At 46.6% G+C, this 22,190-nt stretch overlaps 1 protein-coding gene across 1 annotated transcript in view; it reads left to right on the forward strand.

Annotated features, from left to right (window-relative positions):
* Positions 1-22,190, forward strand: part of LOC131896105 (laminin subunit alpha-3-like) — a 161,313-nt gene that overhangs the window by 55,613 nt on the left and 83,510 nt on the right. The window contains exons 5-11 of the mRNA XM_059246694.1: positions 2,271-2,441; positions 4,772-4,863; positions 8,072-8,187; positions 10,870-10,988; positions 17,032-17,122; positions 17,669-17,800; positions 18,971-19,033. Of these exons, the coding sequence (XP_059102677.1) occupies positions 2,271-2,441; positions 4,772-4,863; positions 8,072-8,187; positions 10,870-10,988; positions 17,032-17,122; positions 17,669-17,800; positions 18,971-19,033 (784 nt within the window). The remainder of the gene's footprint in view (positions 1-2,270; positions 2,442-4,771; positions 4,864-8,071; positions 8,188-10,869; positions 10,989-17,031; positions 17,123-17,668; positions 17,801-18,970; positions 19,034-22,190) is intronic.

Here is a 22,190-nt window from a genome sequence, read left to right on the forward strand (position 1 = left end):
TCGGGTAGGATCCGGAAGGGACAGGAGGCTATGACATTGTACTCCCCGGGAGACGGTACAGACCAAGGTGGGAAGAAGCGCTTTGGAGGAAATAGAAAAGGAATCACTCCAAAGACTGAGAATGAGTTGGGCTGGAAGTTCTGTGTGGGGCCGAGTTCTCCCCAGGAAGTTAGGGTTTGGGATCCAAGGCCCACGGGTCTCAGAATTCTCCTGGTGACAGAAGGCAGTGGGTCCCTGGTAACTGGTGACCTCCCTCCCACCTTCTCACACACTTTTTCCAATAAGACTAAGGTGGGGCAGGTGGCAGTGCTAAGCCCTGGTGAAGAGATGCTGTCAGCACAGGACCCCAAGACCGAGTCCTCAGCACAAAGGAGATTTATTTGCCCCAGAGGGACAAAGGGCAGGGAATAAGAGACAGAGACAGGAGACAGAGGATGAGGGAGAAGCAGAAGGGAACAAAGGAGAGAGAGAAGGAATATTCTCCAGAGGACAAAGGACTGCCTCTGGATAGGGAGGAGACAGACGTGGCCCATAGAAAAACGGCAGTTTATAAAGGTACAAGGGGAAGCCCCGTGTTAGGACGAGGTGTTTAATTCTGATTGGGCAGGTTAACTAGGTGAGCCAAGGGGCTTCTGATTGCTGGACTCCAATACTTCCATAGCTGGACCTTGGTAGTCAGCCTCAGGAGGAGGAAGTGGCCAAATAAGGAGCTAGACCTTGGTGGCTGGCTTTAGGAGTGTAATGGTTTTTAGCAAGGCAGAGGGAATGGGGAGAAGGGTAAGGCCTGTCAGGGCCATGTTCACCATGCTGGGTCTGCCAGAGCCATGTTCACCATGCTGGGTCTGCCAGAGCCATGTTCGCCATGCTGGGTCTGCCAGAGCCATGTTCACCATGCTGGGTCTGCCAGAGCCATGCTCGCCATGCTGGGTCTGCCAGAGCCATGCTCGCCATGCTGGGTCTGCCAGAGCCATGCTCGCCATGCTGGGTCTGCCAGAGCCATGTTCACCATGCTGGGTCTGCCAGAGCCATGTTCACCATGCTGGGTGTGCCAGAGCCGTGTTCACCATGCTGGGTCTGCCAGAGCCATGTTCACCATGCTGGGTCAGAGCCGTGTTCACCATGCTGGGTCTGCCAGAGCCATGCTCGCCATGCTGGGTCTGCCAGAGCCATGTTCACCATGCTGGGTCTACCAGAGCCATGTTCACCATGCTGGGTCAGAGCCATGTTCACCATGCTGGGTGTGCCAGAGCCATGTTCACCATGCTGGGTGTGCCAGAGCCATGTTCACCATGCTGGGTGTGCCAGAGCCATGTTCACCATGCTGGGTCTGCCAGAGCCATGCTCGCCATGCTTGGGCTGGCCAGAGTCCCTTCACTTGGTCCCATTTGACATGGTGGATGTCAGCTCCTGGGGGGAAACAACTGCTGTCCCCTGGAGTTGCCTCTGGCCCTGCTGTGGAATCAGCCTGGCTGTAGCTAAGCAGGGGACAAACCAAGATGGGGACAGTCAGGGAAGAATTCCACGGAAATGGTGAGGCCGGAAGGAACATAAACAGACTTTCCAATCAACTCTCGTTAGGAGTGTGAGATCTTACTTAAATAGCTCTACCCAGTATCTTCAGCTGGGGAGCAGCTCATGTTTCAAGCTACTGAGGCTTAGACTTTGTCAGCTGAGGCATGAAAACCTGAGCCATTATTCTGGTTCACATTTTTAACAGCATTTAGATCAGTGGTTCTCAACCTATGGGTCGCAACCCCTTTGGGGGTCAAATGACTCCTGCGTATCCGATATTTACATTATGATTCACAACAGTAGCAAAATTATGTTATGAAGTAGCAGCGAAAATAATGTTGTGGTTGGGGGTCAGCACAACACAAGGAGCCGTGTTAAAGGGTCGCAGCATTAGGACGGGTGAGAAGCACTGGTGTGGATCATTTCAGCTTTGTTTTTGCTGCAGCTTGACAGAATCACTTTCCTGTGTTTATAGACGTAACGGTCTCTCTCCAACATTTCATGGTGTTTCCCTTCCACAGCCACCTGACAGGTCAGAGGTTTAAGAACGAAGTGAGAACATCTTCACGGAGATCAGGTTTAAATGTAGATCCAAGAACTAGCAAATGTTCTGACCTATAAACTAATGCTCAACCACCTCAGCCCATCCAGGGGCTCCTTTGAGAACCGGGTACTTTGGGGGCATATGTTATTTTTAGTGTCTCGTGGCTGCATTTTGAGAAAAGGACTTGGTCTGATATTTTGTTCTGTTTTTCAAGGTGGTTGTATCTTTGATAAATGGTCGTCCAGGTGCAAAAAATTTCGCTTTCTCTGACACCCTGAGGGAGTTTACTAAAGCAACAAACATTCGCTTGCGATTTCTCCGAACCAATACCCTCCTTGGGCATCTTATCTCCAAAGCAGAGCGGGACCCCACTGTCACCCGGCGGGTGAGTGGCACTTTGTGAGCGCCCGATCGCCTGTGTTTTGTTGCTTGTCTTGTCAAATAAGCTCAACTCCTCTGAGTATGTTTCCCAGCCAGTGATCTTAGGTGGAGGGTGGGGCCTGTCCAAAAGAGATATGGCTATTTGAAGAAAAATTAACCAGGCCTGGTGGTGTAGGCCTGGAATCCCAGCTGCCAGGGAAGCTGATGCAGGAGGATTGCAAATGCAAGGCCTGGTTGGACTGCAGAATGAGTCTCAGGACAGCCTAGGCAACTTAGGTGTCAATCTGGCTCAGTGGTAGAACCCTGGGTTCAATCCCAAAGACAAGAAAAATCGTTATTTCCCAAACAGACTGTAGTCAGTCTGGTATTGGTGTGGGTGGGTAACTCTTGTCGTCAACAAGCCCCAGTGTCAGAGGCCTAAGAAGGCCTGGCTCATGTCACAGTCTGGTGTGTATCAGCTGGTGAGCGCAGCTCCATGCGGTCACCCTGGGGACCAGGCTCCCTGTTTCTAGTGGTGTCTTAGTGTCTTCCTTCCAATTCCCTGCTTCAGTTCAGCAGATGAAAGAGGGAGGAAAGAGGAAACCCACACACCCCAAGCTACAGAGGTCACTTCTGATGGAAGGCCTTGCTGGTCAGAGGTTGCAATCATGGCCTGGCAGCCTTTTCTAAAGCTCAGTGACATGGGGACTTCCTCCCCAGCGAAACTTCCCACTCTCTACCTGCCCTTATATGGAGAATGTCCCTGGGCCTGGAGGACTGACCTTATCTGAAAGCTCTCTAAGCCTGGATGCCTGATCTATCTCTAGGGTGACCTTGGCCCAGTTCCCTGCTGGAATCCTCCCCTGCTGTACATGTGGAAACGAAGACTTACATTAGGAGCTTTACTACAAGGCCCTGCTGCCACTAACCCAGCCTTACGATAGGAGTGTGCCACTTAATGAAATTAGGGTTTGTCCCCAGGCTTCCCAATCCTATATATTCCCTATACTCTGGAATAAAGCCGAGCTGATTCACTAGTCATCTCCCAGAGGGCTGTCGCCATCATATTCACAGCCATCTGATCTCTGTTCCCTGCTTCTGCTCCCTCCTTCCTGGTGGACCAATGATTTGGAGGAAGAAGCAAGACTACAGCTTCCACTGAGAAGATCTGGTCCTAATGTAGACCCTCCTAGGGAAAGATCTCCAAAACGTGACCTAGTGGAGGAGAACGTGGTGGTTCAGTAAACTCTGCAGTCTGAGGGAGAACTATGGGAACATCCCATCCTCCGGTGTTAGGATGGTACCCTGGCTTCTAGGGACAGAGGGGGCAGTAGAAGAAGTGACCTGAGCTTGCTCTTCTCCTGCAAGTGCCTCTTAGTGGCACAACCAAAAAGGAAGCTATGGAGCCAGATACAGGGCTGCTGATGATACAGGGGTCAGCCCAAGGACCAGGGGCAAGATCCACCTAGAAGGCTGACTGGAAGATGCCCACTGTACTGCTAGAGTTTGGCATTTTATGTAGTTAATAGCAGAGAGGTCAGAGGTGGACCGCCTAGGAAAGATTTGTTACAGTTTTGAGCATTTTCCAGAAAGGTCAGGTACCTTGTCTGTAGGTGACTCACCTGAATTTCCTGTGCTCTTAGCTCTTTCTGAACCCGTGGGTAGATGAGGACAGTGATAAAAATGAGCTGGGCATTCTGAAAAGCTACAAGGCCCCAGCTCACCACTTCCCTGCACTTCCAATTATCCTTGTGAGTGTTGCAAGATGTGTGTGTGTGTGTGTGTGTGTGTGCATGCATGTGTGCATGTGGCCTCCCCTGGGTCTGCTGCTAACTCTGGCTGATCTTTGGGAGTTTGAACTCTTAGCTCTAGCCTTTTTGAACATGAATTAGGAAGGTTCCAACCACTGCCAACAACTGATGACTCGTTCTACAGCTGGATCTGATCCATCTTTGTAAATATTTTCCCTCTTCCCACACCCCGGAGGGGCAGTTTGCACATAGTAGGTACAAAAATCATTTTTGGTAGATACATATGCTCAATGTATGAACAATCTTAAAACACATCATCTCATTCCAGTAGGCTGTCCGTATGATTTCCCCCCATAGGTAATTTTCTTCCCTGTATTTAAAGCATTTGATGTTTTAACGGACAAATTGTGAAGGCTTTTTAAAAAATTAAGTTTAGTTGAGGAATGCATTCATTTTGTAAGACAAGTAACAAGCAGCATGGCTCCCATTTGTGTTCAGGTCAGCAAGGAGAAATAGCCCAAGAGTGTAGAATAACAGAGAAGCCGAGTCACCCTTCTGCAGGTGAAGGCACGAGCTGCTGCTAATTCTCTTCTCTGTCATGCAGTACTATTACAGCATAAAGGACATCAGCATTGGTGGGCGGTGTGTTTGCAACGGCCATGCGGATGAATGTACGGCTGACAACCCTGAGAAGCAGTAAGTACGGAGGCGCCCATGCCACCCCTCCCCGCTTCCCCGCCTTGCTCTGGATGAGCCTAATTGTCGCAGTGCGTATGTATACCCTGGTGAAGAGTTTCAGGCTCTAGACCCCAATAGGAATGTTTCAGAGTTCACAGAAAGGTGGTGTGTATGTGTGTGTGTGTGTGTGTGTGTGTGTGTGTGTGTGTGAACTTTCCTTCCACAGACTACCAGTGGGTCCATGGCAGACATGACTAATCAATCACAGCACCCTATGGATAATATGGAACGCTGTTATCAAATCCCCAAACCCAAGACCATGCTGGACACTCACTAATAATTTTTATCCACAGTTTGATTTTGCATTTTTTAAATTAAAATTTTATTTTTATTTTATTTTGTGTGTCTGAATGTTTTGCCTGCATATATGCCCAGTGCCTGAGGAGTCCAGAAGAAGTCATTGATCCCCTGAGACTCAAGTTACAGACAGTTCTGATTTACCATGTGGCTGCTGGGAATTGGACCCAGGTCCTCTAGGAGTGCGGCCAGTACTCTTAACTGCTGAGCCATCTCTCCAGCCCCTGATTTTGACTTTATTTAATTTGGGGTTTCTACCATGTGTGACAGTTCCAACCTCAGGTTGGAATTGGCACCGACGGTGGGAACGCACATTAGGGTTTGGCTTATCATGGACATTCCGCCTTATAGAAAATCATGATTGACATGTGGTCAAATAGCCTCAGTCTCATTTAAATTCTGCCAATACAGAACAGTTCAGCAATGACAATCTACATGTATGAACAGGAACCAGCCTCTGCTTGAGATGGTCCAGGTACTTGATGGAGGAAGCCCATTTTGGACAATCAGTGAAGTTAGTTCTAGGCAGAATACAGTTTTAACCAACAGGGCTTACCATCCTGACCTCGCTACATGGATAGTAGCAGGATCGCACTTTTGATTCTGGGCTTTCAAATAGCCTACTAAACAGGAGGAGTCTGCTCAGGTTCATCTTTTGCTGTGTCACAACCTAAAATGTCAGCTGCTTAGGAGAAAATGATGGTGGATATTAGGCTAGGTAAGATGGCCATCATGGAAAGGACTCTCTAATTGGCTGAGTCTGAAGCAATTTTGTAGTAGATACAAAGTGAAGTGCTACCTCATCTTTAGTCTAGACTGAGAATCAGTACAGCAGTGGCTTGGGGATGTCAGTGCTGCCCAGGCAGGCACCGCCCAGGCAGGCACCATCCAGGCAGGCACCGCCCAGGCAGGCACCATCCAGACAGACAGGAACACCATCCAGACAGGCACCATCCAGACAGGCACACCATCCAGACAGGCACACCATCCAGACAGGCACACCATCGAGACAGGCACCATCGAGACAGGCACCGCCCAGGCAGGCACCATTTAGACAGGCACCATCCAGACAGGCACACCATCCAGACAGGAATACCATCCAGACAGGCACCATCCAGACAGGCAGGCACCATCCAGAAAGGCGCACCATCCAGACAGGCACACCATCCAGACAGGCACACCATCCAGACAGGCAGGCACCATCCAGACAGGCAGGTACCATCCAGACAGGCACACCGTCCAGACAGGCAGGCACCATCCAGGCAGGCACACCATCCAGACAGACAGGCACCATCGAGGCAGGCACACCATCCAGACAGGCACACCATCCAGGCAGGCACACCATCCAGACAGGCACACCATCCAGACAGGCACACCATCCAGGCAGGCACACCATCCAGACAGGCACACCATCCAGACAGGCACACCATCCAGACAGGCAGGCACCATCCAGACAGGCAGGCACACCATCCAGACAGACAGGCACACCATCCAGACAGGCAGGCACACCATCCAGACAGGCACACCATCCAGACAGGCACCATCCAGACAGGCAGGCACCAGTCTCCTTTCTGTGCTATGCTCAAAACTTCCCTATGAATATAGTTGGACCCTGTGTTCTTTAAGCAATATCCCTTACATATTCCTTCAGGCCAACATATGCCAAGTATTTCACTGGTACTGAGCTGAAACTGCCTCTGATGAGAGCCCACGTGGTCTCCAGCTGTCGTGCTGTGCCAGTTAAGTCCACGTCAGTGTGCCTTCGCAGACAGTAGAGCAGGGAGAAGGATGGAATCTTCTTTCCGGAGTGTGACTCTTCAGTTGGGCCATCCTCCCCACTGCTTCTTACATCAGGGCCATGGGGGTACCTGGAGGCCCAGCTAGGAGCTGTTCCACGATGGTTTTGAGTCTTCTTTCAAACCAGATGAGTGGTAACTCGAACGCAACCTTCCATTCCATTAGAAGGTCTTTTCCCCAGCTTCACTCCAGGTTTCAGAGAAGATGTGATTCACAGGAAACTTAGTACCTGCTTGTTCACTTATTTTTATTTCTTACTCATTTATATTTATTGATTTCTGTAGCCCAGGCTAGCCTGGATACTGTCTATCCTTCAGCCTCCATGGAGGGGTGATTATAGGTGTGAACCACCATGCCGTATTGTTCAGTTATTGTAACATAATGTGGTAGAGGAAAAAGATCTGGCACTTCAGGGTCAAAGTTCGGCTTGACATTTGGTTCTCTGTTATCACCACGTGACCTTTGGCAAACATCTTACTGTCTGCATCTTAGTTTCACCATCTGTGCGACAGAGACGATGGGGTTGACATAACGTGTGTGAATTGCTTTGTTCTGGTAACGGCACAGTGAACGTGCTGTGGATGACCCAACAATGGTGTGTGTGTCATAGATCATGTTTGCATACAAGAACAGAGGTGTTTGTTTAGTTTTGGTGCTGGGCATTGAACTCACAACCTGTGCATGCTTGACTAGCAGGAACAACTGATCAGGTGCTGGGGGGTGCAGCTCAGCTGGCAGAGTGCTTCTCTAGCAGGCACGGAGTGCTGGCTTTGAGCTCTAGCACCACATAAAGCTGGAGCCCATAAACCGGGCATGTGGCATACACCGATAGTCCCAACACTTGGGAGGCAGAAGCAGGGTGGAAGTGCAAGGTCTTCCTGAGCTACATAGTGAGTTCAAGGTCAGTCTGGGATAAATGAGAACCAGTCTCCAACAAAATAAAACATCGAATCAATCCAAGCCAAACAACTTTTCAAACTCAGGACGCCAAGGCAGGAGTACTGCCCTGAGTTTGGTGGTATACCTACAACAACTCTTCATTTACCAAAATATGCTTTGCCTTCGTGCTCAGGTTCCGGTGCGAATGCCAGCACCACACCTGTGGGGAGACGTGTAATCGCTGCTGTGCGGGTTACAACCAGAGGCGCTGGCAGCCTGCGGCTCGGGGGCAGCACAGTGAGTGTGAAGGTGGGTGCTGACGTGGGGCTCCTCTCCTCTCTACCTGAGGTCACAAAGAGGATGGGGTCATGTCAATTTCAGAGACTCAGTTCTGTTTATTATAAGGCAGACCCCCCTTTACTCTAGATATGTGTTTCGGACCCCTTATGGATGCTGATTTCAAGGATATAATGGAGACCCCCGTGATGTCCCATATGCTCTGCTACATTCACGGTTATGAGAAGGTTGAACTCATAGATTGGGCACAGTAAGAGATGAGCAGCAACTAACAAGAAATAGAACTGTGACGACACCAGATTGTGATAAACTGGCCAGCGTCACAATGTGCGCACTCGAGAGCCTTTATTAGTAAGACGGGGCACTCTCCATGTCTGTTCAATATAGTCCTGGATTTCCTGCCAGAGCACTAAGACAACAAAAGGAGATCAAGGGGATACAAACTGGGAAGGAAGAAGTCAAACTTTCACTAGTTGCAGATGATATGATAGTGTACATAAGTGACCCCAAAAACTCTACCAGGAAACTCCTACAGCTGAGAAACTCCTTCAGTAATGTGGCACGATACAAAATTAACTCAAAAAGTAAGACAAGGGTCACAGGAACCTGAGACCCTGCAAGCTGATCTCATCACCAACGTGAATCCAGGTGACTCTTGGGCTGGAAGCAACAGCCACGAAAAGAAGCTTTCACCGCGCTGCACTTCCCCCATGGCCCACAGTTTGAAACATGAAATGTCGATTTTTGTGACTCTATTTAATATTTGTAGACTGCAGGTAACTTAACTATGGAAAATGTAACCACTGATAAGAGGGAACCAGTATAAGGAAAACATCAGGAAAGAGTCCTGAATTCAAATATAAGAAAAAATCTTAAGTGTATACATGGTACTTTCATGTATGGATCGGGCTGAGTGTTTTAACGTGTCAGTCTCTCTTTTTAGCACTTTTAGGGTGTGATAGCAGATGGTGACAACGCTGTCTTGAGGGCCGAGGGCTGGAGAAAGAGATGGGAGTGACGGCTAAGCCTGATGCACACTAGGATGCTGTTGTACTAGGATGCTGTTGTACTAGGATGCTGTTGTACTAGGATGCTGTTTGTTATACTAGGATGCTGTTGTACTAGGATGCTGTTGTACTAGGATGCTGTTTGTTGTACTAGGATGCTGTTTGTTGTACTAGGATGCTGTTTGTTGTACTAGGATGCTGTTGTACTAGGATGCTGTTGTACTAGGATGCTGTTGTACTAGGATGCTGTTGTACTAGGATGCTGTTTGTTGTACTAGGATGCTGTTTGTTGTACTAGGATGCTGTTGTACTAGGATGCTGTTTGTTGTACTAGGATGCTGTTTGTTGTACTAGGATGCTGTTTGTTGTACTAGGATGCTGTGTGGATTAAATCGTGCAGAAGGTGGGAGAGATCGGAGAAAACAAGAAAATAGTGGGAAACTGCTTTTAACTCACATCTGTATTAGAAAGTTAAGGAAAAGATGGGTTTTGACACACCCCACAACATCTGCATTATTTTTTGTGTTGCTGTGATACGATTACCAACGAAAGCAACTTATGAAGGATGATAACTGGGTTCTGCCAGGTCAATTTCCGAGAAACACCAACGTTCAGACCATATTGTGGAACTGCTATGAACATTTTAATCAGATAGCGTAGTGGTTGTGTTAGTCAAGATTATACCATCTGTTTAATTTTATGTCCTGATCTTTTTCACTGATTTTTTTAAAAGATTTTTTTGACATTCTGTCCCAATCGTCATGAATTCTTTGGTGGCATATAGTATCATCACAGTAGAACTCCAAGTCAATATGGTGGGGGTTAGTGGAGTGCCGCTGTGTGCCTAGGACCATGCTCTATCACAAACAAAATATGTGCAGCTCCATCTTCATAGGATTTATAGTCAGCCAGGTGTGTTATTTATCTACAGTTAGACATGAACCTAATTCCTATATTGGCTGATAGGAGTTGGAATATAGACTTGGAATCAAATATAAGATTTGGAATCAAACAAGAACAGGACTGATTTCTGGCTCTCTTGTTTATGGGCTATGTAGCTGTGGATCATCTTGTAGCCTTGCTTCATCTCAGTTTTCCTATCTGTGGTATGGGGATAATGGCACCTATATTAGAGAGTAGATTAAATGCAACAATGCATATAAACATACCACACAGTAAATAAAGAGCTGAACAGTAGTTTGTAGTAATGTCAACAGTGGCAGTAGTCTGTGTACACAACTATAATGGGTATTTTGATTCATCATTGTTATAATTATATATCTTTTCTTTTTTTTTTTTTGGTTTTTCAAGACAGGGTTTCTCTGTGTAGCTTTAAGCCTTTTCTGGATCTCGCTCTGTAGACCAGGCTAGCCTCAAACTCACAAAGATCTGCCTGTCTCTGCCTCCAGAGTGCTGGGATTAAAGGCGTGCGCCACCACCACCTGGCTATAATTATATACCTTTTAAGAAAAGAGAAATCTTTCATTTACTGTCAAAAAGAAGGGGCTATAAAGTACACAATCTTTTATATAGTAGTCTTTGTGTAAAAAACAAACAAACCTGTAATTCTCTACAGAGTATCTCTAGTATTTCAGGACAGACTTTATTGTAAGCCACAGAGCAGAGATCCTGTCTGGGAACTCACTAATGTTGCATAGTAATTTGACCAAGAGTGCTTTTCTTCCAGCCTGCAACTGCCATGGGCATGCCACAGACTGTTACTATGACCCGGATGTGGAACAGCAGCAGGCGAGCTTGAACACCAAAGGCACCTATGCAGGGGGAGGAGTCTGCATTGACTGTCAGGTGAGACGCCGCATAAGTAGGTGTTGGCCTGGAATCCAGTCTTCAAGTAGATCCATGTGGCAAAGCTGTCACCATAACAAGAGGGGCCCAGACAGGCCCCCCACTATGTCGGGGCGGGGGGGGGGTGTGAGCTGGAGGAAAGTACAAGAGCAACCAGCTGGGACACAGTAAGGCCTTCCACAGATGGCTCTGAAACAACAAGATGTTATGTGAAAAACTTAAGCCTTGATCCCTGCTCACATATATAAAGTTGACTTGGTATTGAACAATGGACGAAGAGTGAGCTGAAGCTGTAAAACCTGAGAGAAAAACACAGAATCCCTGTGTGATTCAGAAGGTGAGAGACTTTCCTCAGTCATAGAAAGCTGTAATCATGAAAGATGAAGAAATCCGATTTCACTGAAGTGAAAAACTTCCGCTCACTCCCACTAAAGAAAATGATCGGGCAAGCTGCAGACAAGGAGAGAATATTCACAAACTGAAGTCTGTCAGATGGTCGGTAACCACAACAAATAAAGAGGTCCTAAGCTCTTAAATGAAGACAGGTAACGCCCACATACACACAATAACCAAACAGCCTCTGATGAGTGTTTAAGTATGTGAATGACCAGTAAGCTGGCATTCAAGAGCTGAGCTGCTTCCATCAGGATGAACATGCCAGTCAAAACCACAAATCACCGAGATGGCAATTATTAAAAAGCCCAGCAACTAAATTTCAGTGAGATGTGAAACAACCATAGATAGCATTCCCCCATCAATAGAAATGCCAAATGGTGTACCATGGCTCCGGCAAAGGCCCAACAATGTATAAAATGCAATGAAACATGCACCTTCCTACACTGTGATAAACCCTACTCCCAGTTTATTTATAAAATACAGAAGCCGGGCGGTGGTGGCGCACGCCTTTAATCCCAGCACTCGGGAGGCAGAGCCAGGCGGATCTCTGTGAGTTCGAGGCCAGCCTGGACTACCAAGTGAGTTCCAGGAAAGGCGCAAAACTACACAGAGAAACCCTGTCTCGAAAAAAAAATAAAATAAAATAAAATAAAATAAAATAAAATAAAAAAATAAAAAATAAAATACAGAAATGTTTTGGTTGTGAGCCAAACCTTTAATGGCCTAGCCATCTCTCCAGCCCCAGAAATGCTTGTTTTCCAATAGCCTCGGTCATCAGTAGTAGCAAGACAAATTCTTGCTCAATAGCATAACAGAACACTAAAGGGCAGAGAGGACCTTGGGCTGATGCTACATCACAGCACTGAGGATTTTAGGAGCAGTGTGGTAATGGAAAAATCAGCTTTCACAAAGGGTTCATGTGTGTGGCAGCCATTGGCACAGAATTCTTAAATACAAGTTAGTAGAGAAAGTATCAGAAGTATGACTAGCTCTAAAGAGGTGTAGTGGTGAGAGGCTGACTGGGCAGGAACATGGGGATTTTCTGAGGTAAGGTGTTGTTTTATACTGAGATAAGAAATTGAGTTTGGTGAATGTATGATTAAGAGTTTTGTATGTACCAAATATGTTTTATAGAACAAAAATCACAAGCATGTGTTGAATGCCAGTTAGTTAAGTCCAGGCTTAAATACTTGGATGGCTGGCACCTGTAACATTTGGGAATACACAAAAAGTCAGATGTTGATGCATGGACAGAGGAAGAGGTTGGGGAATGTTTATTATGTAGCAAATAAATAGAGTAGGATGTTCATGGTGATCTGTGGGTGGGGCTTGTCTGACTGATCACTGTGAAAACTTCCCGTAACAAATGCTGAGGCAAAGGGGAAGGGAAGAGGCTGGATGGCTTGCCTGCATCCGCTCCTTCTTGACTCCTGTTTCTTGTGGTAACACTGACGTACTTGGCGAAGACTGGCGGTTACCCAGGTTGTTTGGGGTGGTGCTCAGAGGTACGCTCTCTCTCTGTTAACCAAATGAGGTTGACCGTCTCCCATGAAGACGGCACTTGCTCCCTAGTTATTCACATCCAGTGAGGTCAATAAGGTATTTGTCTCACTATTCCAGAACCATCTGTTTTTCACACGACACCTTGTAAAACAGATGGGAATCCAGCCACAGAACACATGGTTCTGTTCTGCCCCAAACCCTACCACGCACAGAAAAGGTATTTAAAAAGCAAAATGCACCCTTTCTCCAGAACTCATTATAAAGTGAAAATGAGGAAGTCGTGTTGTTTGAAAAGAGCAGCAACTCCAAAAGATTCAAGAAGAAAGCAAATGTGAAACACATATTCCAGACAGGGTTCAAGGCTGCAAATGTCAGAATGACGTGGAGCCCCAAGAGGCCACAAAAGGAGCCGATTGGGGAGCTAGAGTCAAACTCCTAACACTACACCAGAATCTATGAAACACAACCTGTGCTGAGCAGTGTTTTCAGGCTTGATCTTTTCTGAAGCCAGACTATACATTCAGTGTGGTTTTAGGACTTTTGTGGGGATGGACAGGCAGATTCAGAACTTACTAGCAGAGAATACAAGACTAGATTGTTAGAAATGAGTAAGTGTGGGACACCCAGCCTCTAAGAATCAAAACTGTTCTGAATCTGTACTTGGGTATGGACTCGGCATGGGGATTACTGCCAGAAACTAACAACCTAAGACAGCTCATGGGAACGGCACAATTTGATTTTAATGTCATGTCATTCCTAATAGAAAAGATGGACATTTTATAAGTGCTATTGGGACACTTGGTTCTTTGGGGAAAAAATGAACTGTATTTTATGCCATGCACACAAGGACGTGAAAGTCTTCACTGGTAAAGGAAGAGAAGAGGGGCCACAGGGCCGGCCATCTTGGTGATCTGGTTTGAGTTTGTTGGTAAAGAACACACAGCCTACAGCAAATTCTGTCCCCTAGAAATGCAGGAATTGTGCTGTTTCCCACCATTTCTGTTCAGTGTCTGCAAGTGGAAAGTGATGATTAATCTGCCATCATCTCAGAGCACACACACAGGCTGTACCCAGACACCTTCACGTAGTATCTCAGTCAGTTTGTACGGCTATAATGAAATACCTGAAATGGGTTAATTCATAAAGAAGAAACTTTTACTTTTGCATAGTTCTGAGACCATGAAGTCTGGGATCAAGACGGCAGCCTGTTCGGTCATCTGGTGACAATCTGTCTTTACATGGTGGAAGGCAGAGGATAAAGGGCCAAATTCTGTGGTCTCCTTTCTAAGGTCTGTAATCCACTCCTGAAGGACAAGCCTTTATGACTGAATCACTTCTCAAAGCCAGTGTCTCTTAACACTATTATACTGGCCATTGAATTTAAGCCTGAATTTTGAAGAAGACCCAGCTGAACTGTAGCAGATAGTTGTAGGCAGCGTTTTTAGTCAGGACCACTGGCTCCCCAAATAACCACACAGAGATTTATTATTTATAAATATTTGGCTGATAGCTTAGGCTTGTTACTAGCTCTTACTACTTAAATTAATCCATATTTCTTATCTATGCTCTACCATGTGGTGGTACCTTTTTTCAACATGGCATGTCCATCTCCTGCTCTCTCTATATCTCACTAGTAACTCAGCCCTCCTTCTTCCCAGTTTTCTCTCAGTCTGGCTCTCCTACCTAACCTCTTTCTGCCTAACTATTGGCCAGTTGGCTCTTTATTAAACCTATGAGAGCAAAACATCTTCACAGTGTACGAAAGGATTATTCCACAGCAGATAGTCATGGTGATAGAGTTAGATTCTTGTCCTGAATAGAAAGCAGTTACCAGAGGCACATATAGACTCTATTGGTATTGGTTTATTTTATTTCTTGGGTTTCCCATTTTAACTGTTGGAATAGGGTATGAGATATTCTAAGTAAAGTGGCCAATTTCATGAGTTGTGGTATCTGAGTAGATAAGGGAATGAGCCAGACATCCATTGGGAGCATTGGAGTAACAGAAGGACAAGAGGCCTTAGTAAGGAGCAAGATCCCAGGATAGTTGGAGGATAAGTGAGTCAGGAGAAGGGCAGATAATTCCAGGAAGGCACCAAAGTCTAGTTCATGTGGAATCTTTGTAAGGAAAATTCATTCTGATCTTCAGGGACAAGGTGGCTAATGAGTGAGCAGTCTCCACGTGCTTGAGATTCACAGAGATGGAAGGTGATGGGGGAGGTACAGTCAAAGAGTTGAGAGCAAGAGGCAGAGGGTTAGTATTTGTCTAAAGGTCAAAACATGTTGGAAAAGCTCCATGTGGTGGAATCCAGACCTCAGACAGTCAGGGCAGGGCCTGGCTTCTGGGGGAACACTCCATAGAGTGCTGCCCAGGGGACCCGGGTGATAGTTCAGTCTGTAGCTTTTGCTGTGCAAGCATGAGGCTTGGATTTGAGCTGTAAAACCCTTGTGGATGAAGCATGTTCTGGCTGGCAAGACGGCTTAATGGATAAAAGCACTTGCAATTTAAGCTTGAGGACCTGGGTTCAATTCCTGGAGTTTGCAAGAACCAAGTTGTCCTCTGACCCCTATGTTTACCATCACACACACACACACACACACACACACACACACACACACACACACACACACACATACACATCCTTTTCTCCGGGTGGAGCCAGAGCAGCCAGTAGGAAGGAGACAGGCTTTTTGCCTGCAGAGGGCGCCATTACACTTACTCGGCTTGGGTCTCTGTGGTTCTCATTTGATGCTGAACAGGCCCAACTTCAAACACCCACTCCTGCGGCTGGCAGGACTGCTTCCTCTAGACCGCCACTGTAAACCTGTGAAGCCACCTTGACGCTTGTGTCTTGCCCTGCCTGTGCTCAGTCCAGCCAGGACCCTGCTGTCCACAAATCCAATGGCATGAGTTGCCCTCTGACTGTGGAGGCCTTAGAGAAAACCATCCAAAATAGGCTTTATTTTATCTGCGGTGTCTGTTCTCTCTGGGTCCTTCGCTGCTATTCAGGCACAAATTGAGGCAAGGAGCCAAGGCCGCCCACCTCAGAGAACAGTTCTCACGTCCTGCTCTAATTGGATTGCTAGCCAAGGTTAGCCACAGTAGCAAGCAGTGGAATGGAAGGTGGATGGCATTTGATGGGAAGAGTGGGCGGGCTGGAGCTGTTTCCTATTTGTTCACAAGGTTCATGTGAAAGCTAGCAGGGTGGCCATGATGACCTTGGTGCTAAAGTGGATTCAGATTTTTAGCCCACAGGACAAGAGTGGTAAAAACCAAGGGTCTGTGGTTAATAAAATCCTGCAGGGAGAGGACACAGACCGGGCCTTTGTTCTCCCTGAGTTTTGGTGCAGGTTCCGTGTGGATCCCACTGCGTTCATTCTTGTTGGGTTGCTTTTCTTGTCCTCTCGGCGCTGACACTGTCCCAGGGCTTTTCTAGGTGAGAGGGAACAGAATTGAGCTGTGACGTGTATTTCTTGGAAACCGATGATGTGTGTGGGTTATTGATTTTGTGGCAACTGTAAGGATTAACCATGGACTGGAAAAAGCCACCTGACTCAAAACTGAGCTCTGCGTATGAGCCTCATGCTTGCATTGTCCATTCACACAATGAAAATATCCTGAGAATGATGGAAACACAGATACAATTAGAATGACGAGAGACAGAGATTTTTATACACTTTCCTTCCAAAACTGGGAAAGATACTGATTCTCATGCACCATCTCATTCTTTGAGCTAAACCAGGGCTGCTGAGTGTCCATCCATTGGTTCTTCTGAGCAACGCTATACGGACTGAAGCTACAGGGACATTGAGGGTTATTATTTTTTCTTACTCAAGTGTCAAGTTCATTAAAGCAATTTATTTATTTTAATTTATTTTTAGAGGGGGAATCCAGGGCTGCCAGTTTATTGAACATTCCTTATTTCCTTTTCCCATGTGTGTGGTGGGGATTTCAGGGCCAAGGCGAGTCAGTGTCCTAGGACACATTTCGGGTCCTGTGACAGGGTCAAGTCGGACATTTTTAGGGGCTTTGGGACTTTGATTTTGTAGGAGAGAATTATTTCTGTGGTGGATTAGCACAGACTAAAGAATGCTGGGCTTCTTTGGTGTCCTTTGTAAATTTCGTTCTTTCTCTTTCCTCTAGCACAACACAGCGGGCGTGAACTGTGAGAAGTGTGCAAAGGGTTACTACCGGCCCTATGACATGCCCGTGGATGCGCTCCATGGATGCATCCGTAAGTCTCATGTCATGACTATGACAGTGTGTGTATACTGCCCCAAGGGTGTCATAGCTCGGGGACATTGGTGGCCTTTGTCCCTTGCCTTTGTATTACCGGTTCTACTTCTTTCCAGCTCTGCTATCTCAGGAGACTCCATATTTTCTCTAAACCCCAGAATTCTTACGTATAAATAATGATGATAATAAATGTATTTCCTAACAGTAGGTGAAATACTATCAAAAGTGTGCAGGGAAGCACTTAATTCAGTCAATCAGTCACCTATCAAGCCTGTAATAGACGCTGCATCTTCATTTTTTTTTAACTGGTTTGACCTGTTTCTATGTTTTCCAATAATTTCAAGTTTGTCATAACGAGCATCAAAGCAGCATAGTATCGAGTCCACAAAGATTTAATCATCGTCATGGTGGTTAGCTGTAGGTGAGTGCTTACTATGCACAAGAGATTGTGTAAGACAATGGGCATTGCTGAGAGGTGCGAGGACAAGTGTGCTTTACTAATACAGCGAGGGACTGGTCACTCAGTGATTATTTTTCCTCTTAGCTTGCAGCTGTGACCCTGAGCGTGCAGATGACTGTGAACAGGGGTCAGGCCGCTGTCACTGTAAGCCAAATTTCCACGGGGACAACTGTGAGATGTGTGCAGATGGGTACTATGATTTTCCATTTTGCTTGAGTAAGTATCCAGTGTAGGTGAGCGCCCCCTTTCTGGCCCATAGCCAATCTCCGTGTGTGAACAGTGGAGAGCATGGACGGTACGAGGGGCTAGAAACAGGACCAAGCAGGTCGCATTTACATCAAAGCATTTCCCTAGGTCTCAAAGAAATTTTAGAATTATGTTTAGCTTGGCATTGTACAGTAGATATTGCCATTTTAATAGGTCAAGGACTCAAATACTGTGAAATTCAACTTGATAGTAACCCATGAGTGTGACTTCATAGAGGCTTCATAGACCTAGTGCATCATTCTTTGCAGGGTTGGGGGCAAGAAGGTGTGTTTTCTCTTCTCCAGTGCACAAGAGGGCAGCTGCCGGGGCCCTCGTCTCCCTCCACCCACTACAAAGATCTGAATGAATACTTTAACATATTCATGAGGAATATATATACATATACATATACATATACATATACATATACATATATTCTGTCTCAGGAGAAGTGTGATGTATTCTGTCTTGGTAGAATGTGGTGGGAGAAGTGGGGACCTGGGACCGACCTGTTCAGTGTGTACGTGCTGTCCTAGAACGGTGATGAAGCAGCAACCGTTTCACTGTGGAGACGTTCCTACTCTGGATAATCAACTATAGTTTAGGAAACAATGTCTGAAGCCATTGACTGTTTCAGGTGCTTGCCCATTTAGAATCTAGAATTGTGGGATAGGTTCCACAGAAACTGACCCTGCCTTTTCAGTGGGAAAAAGAAGAGGACACTTCAATTATTATTTTTTTTAATGGAGTAAGCAAAAATTCAGGGAAAAATCTTAGAAGAAAACCTTTTTTCAAAGCTACTCTCAGTTTTACTTTAAAAAAAAAACACATTAAATTTCTGTTTAAAAAATAACCATAAATTCTATTCATGTTTAGGCATAGCTATTCTTTGGGCATAACTGTTATGAGTGATTTAGCAATTGTGAGCATAAAACACCCCCCCATTTCCTTTTGCTAATCAGCTAAGCACCCTGGCTTCAGTTATGAGGCTGTTGGCCATAGGGAGTGCAGGGCCTTTCCCTAAATCAGTCTCTACGCGTCACTTTTCACTGAAGGAGGGGCCTTCTTCCTGCTCAGTGCAGCTTGGTGGTGTGTACTACTATCTCTGTAATCTGTGTTTTTAAATAAATTATTTTATAGGAATTCCAGTCTCTCCCGTTTACACTCTGAGTCCAGAAGACCCGGTAGCTGGCAATATAAAAGGCAAGTAGCCTCTTTTGGGTTTAATGTCAATGAAAATACTATGTTCCACTTCCTTCCTGGTTTCTGGGCACACTGCCAAGTCCAAGTGAAGTTCCAGAGTGCCGTGGGGCTTTTGCAGAGTCTCCTGGCCATTCTCAATTGTAGTCTATCTTTCAAAAGGGCACTGCCCAATTCAGGATACTGGTTGGAGCCTGGATTATAGATTGCCAGTTTGCTCAAAATCCTTCCATAGTGGCCTTCCTGTCCTACTTGGCCACCTGTCCTACCCACCCTAACTTAGTGCAAGTACTCTATCTGGGAGGTGGTTCCAGGAAACAGCAGGACAGGAGTGAGAAGGGCATGTGTGTGAGGTGTGAGAGCATCAAAGCCCTCTGCATCCTGGCCGAGGTTCTGCGGTCACGTAGTAGTCAGGGTCTGGGCTGCACATGGAGTGCAGGAGGTGAAATTACGTCGGAAAGGGAGGCTAGGAATGGGAGGTTTACCAATGAAATAGTCAGGCGTGGGAAAGAGGGAGTACATAGTCCTTAGATAGGACTGTCCAGTAGGCAAAAAGCCCAGAGGTGTGACCGTGAGATGAGGGAAGAGTGGCCAGGAAGGGAAGTGCCGGGGCCTTATGACAAGCCGTTGACAGCCACTGTGAACATTTAGTGTTTGTTTGGAATGAGGTAGAATGACAGAGAGACATTACATGTAAGGACCCTTCTGGGTGCTGTTCTGAGAACAAATTGCAGGGGAGAAGGGGTGCAGAGACCCAATGGGAAGCCATTGCAGCCACCTAGGAGGAAATGATGGTGGCTGAGACCCAAGTGGCATCCCCGGAGGAACAGGAGATGGGCAGGTGGTGGGTGTCTTCCACAGAGAGAACCGGACAGACTTGAAGGGGGATTTCTAAAAGATAAACAGGGCTGTGGCAGTGCTGGCTACCACATGGAAAGGTCACGGTCACGACAGAACCCAGTGTTAGTTTTTAGAGCTTTATTAGGAGGGAAAGGGGGGAGGGGAAAGAAGAGAGCCAGGCCTGGAGAGAGAGAAAGATGGTGATGGTGGTGGTGGTGGGGGGAGCAGAGCAGAGCAGGGAACAGAGAGAGAACATGGGGTCTGCATCCAGCTTTTTAAGGTATGTACGTAGTCGCCAGTGCCCCCTTATGATGTAAGACGCAAGACCCCGAGCTATGCATGTGCAGGAGTGAGGGCAGGATCCTAACAAGTTCTACATTAGGAACAGAATATGTGGGGAAGAGAAGACTCAGGTTGTCTCCAGGACGTTGGGGCTGACTGTACACACAGAAGGGAGAAGCCACCCTTTATTGAACCCAAAAGGCTACCGACCAAATGTAGTCTGCATGCGTGGGAGAGGCGCAGGCGGGGGCAGCCATGGAGACTTGTGGGAACGTGCTCTGTTTGCTCTCTGAAATAAGAAGCACACATGTTAGAGCCGGCAGTGAGGAAGGTAAAGAGGGCTTGGTGTGGAGGGAGAAGACGTGAGAGTCATCCAGGGGTGTGAGCTTAGGAAACGTCCCAGGACTGCTGGGTGGCTCTGGGGCTCCCTCGAAGTCAGTTACAATTGGCTTCATCTACCTCCCTGCCTCAGCCCTGCCTGCTGCTCTACCCACGCCTCTGACAAGCCAAGTCTCCGTGTGCCTGTGAGGAGGGCTGGGGGAGGGTGGGTATACTTGGCTTGGCTTGTAATCCTCTTAGTGCGGAGGGTCTGTGGCATGATGCCCATGGTGGGAATCAGCCAGCATTTTCTTAAACATTTGTAAATGAACTAGAGTGGAACTTAGAGCCTTGGCAATACACAGCTCTGGTTTCTCTCGCCAGAATGTTTGGATCTCCCATTTATCGTCCATTTATAGTCACCTCTTTGTTACTCTGTTTCTTCTTCTCTCCAAAGAGGCTTGTGGTGACCTCAGGGAAAGAGGGTTAACTGAACATGTTGAGAAGTTCAGGTTATCTGCCACAAAATGCTAGGGAAACCTTGGAACACAGCCTGGTAGAGAATAAGTAAATTAGCACAGTAAAGCTGGAGAATTCAGACACAGTGATCCACCTCAGTTTGCTGACTTATTAATTCATTTTAATTATTGGTTTTGTGGTGTATGTCTATACCAATCTGTGCACATGTGTATGTACGTGTGTATATGTATATGTGTGTGCATGTGCAATCATGCACACGCATCTAGAAGCCAGAGAGTGGCAAAACATATCTTTCTCAGTAGCTTTTCACCTTATTTTTGAAACAAAGTCTCTTCCTAAACCTGGAGGTCACCAATTTGGCTAGACCGACTGGCCAGCAGGCCCCTGGGTCTGACCCTCTCGTCTCCATCTGCCCAGCATTGGGGGTATAAGTACATGCTTCTGTGCCTGGAATTTTACATGGGTGTTGAGGATCATAGTCAGGCCCTCATGGGTGCACAGCACACACTTTACCAACTGATCTGCCTTGCCCTATTAATACATTTTAAAAACACCGAGTTTGGGACTTAATTATTGGTAGAGCATATTAGAAGTACAAATTTATAAGCTACCAGCAAATGCAGAGCACTGGATGAAGCGGGCCTCCCTCCTACCCCTGAGAATTCTAGCCTCTGAGACCTGTAGAAGATTGTGTGTCCTTGAGTATAGCAGTTCTTAACTAAGCATGTGCTTTAAAAAATTGTTTTTTATTCCTGCCTGTCACTCAGGGTCTTGATGTAGGTTTTCCGGATGGAGCCTGGGCTTGTGGTCTGGAGACTTGTCCTGACTCTGGACGCTTCTCATTAAGGAACATTGACTCAGCCCGGAGAAGCTCCTGTGTAGCAGTTGTCAAGCTTTGCTGTGAAGGATCAGATAGGAACAACTTCTGAGCTTTGGGGATTGATGGATCCTGTCACATGTCCTCAACTGCTGTTGAGGGGACCACAGCTAATATGCAAGCGAAAGCATTGGGCCGTGTTCCAATAAAATTTATTTTTCTAAAAACGGGTATATTTGGCTCTCATCCAAAAGTTTACAGACCCCCAGTGTAGGGTAAAATGGACTAGCCAAAGAAACCAACCCTGGCCCTGAAACCAGAGCCAAAGAAACACACTTTGGCTCTGGAACCAGAGCCAAATCTGCCCCTGATCAACTGTGCATGAAACCAACCAATCCCTGAGCAGGAAAACCAACCAATTCC

This window comes from Peromyscus eremicus, chromosome 19 (genome assembly GCF_949786415.1).
Source record: "Peromyscus eremicus chromosome 19, PerEre_H2_v1, whole genome shotgun sequence".
Taxonomy (NCBI): domain Eukaryota; kingdom Metazoa; phylum Chordata; class Mammalia; order Rodentia; family Cricetidae; genus Peromyscus; species Peromyscus eremicus.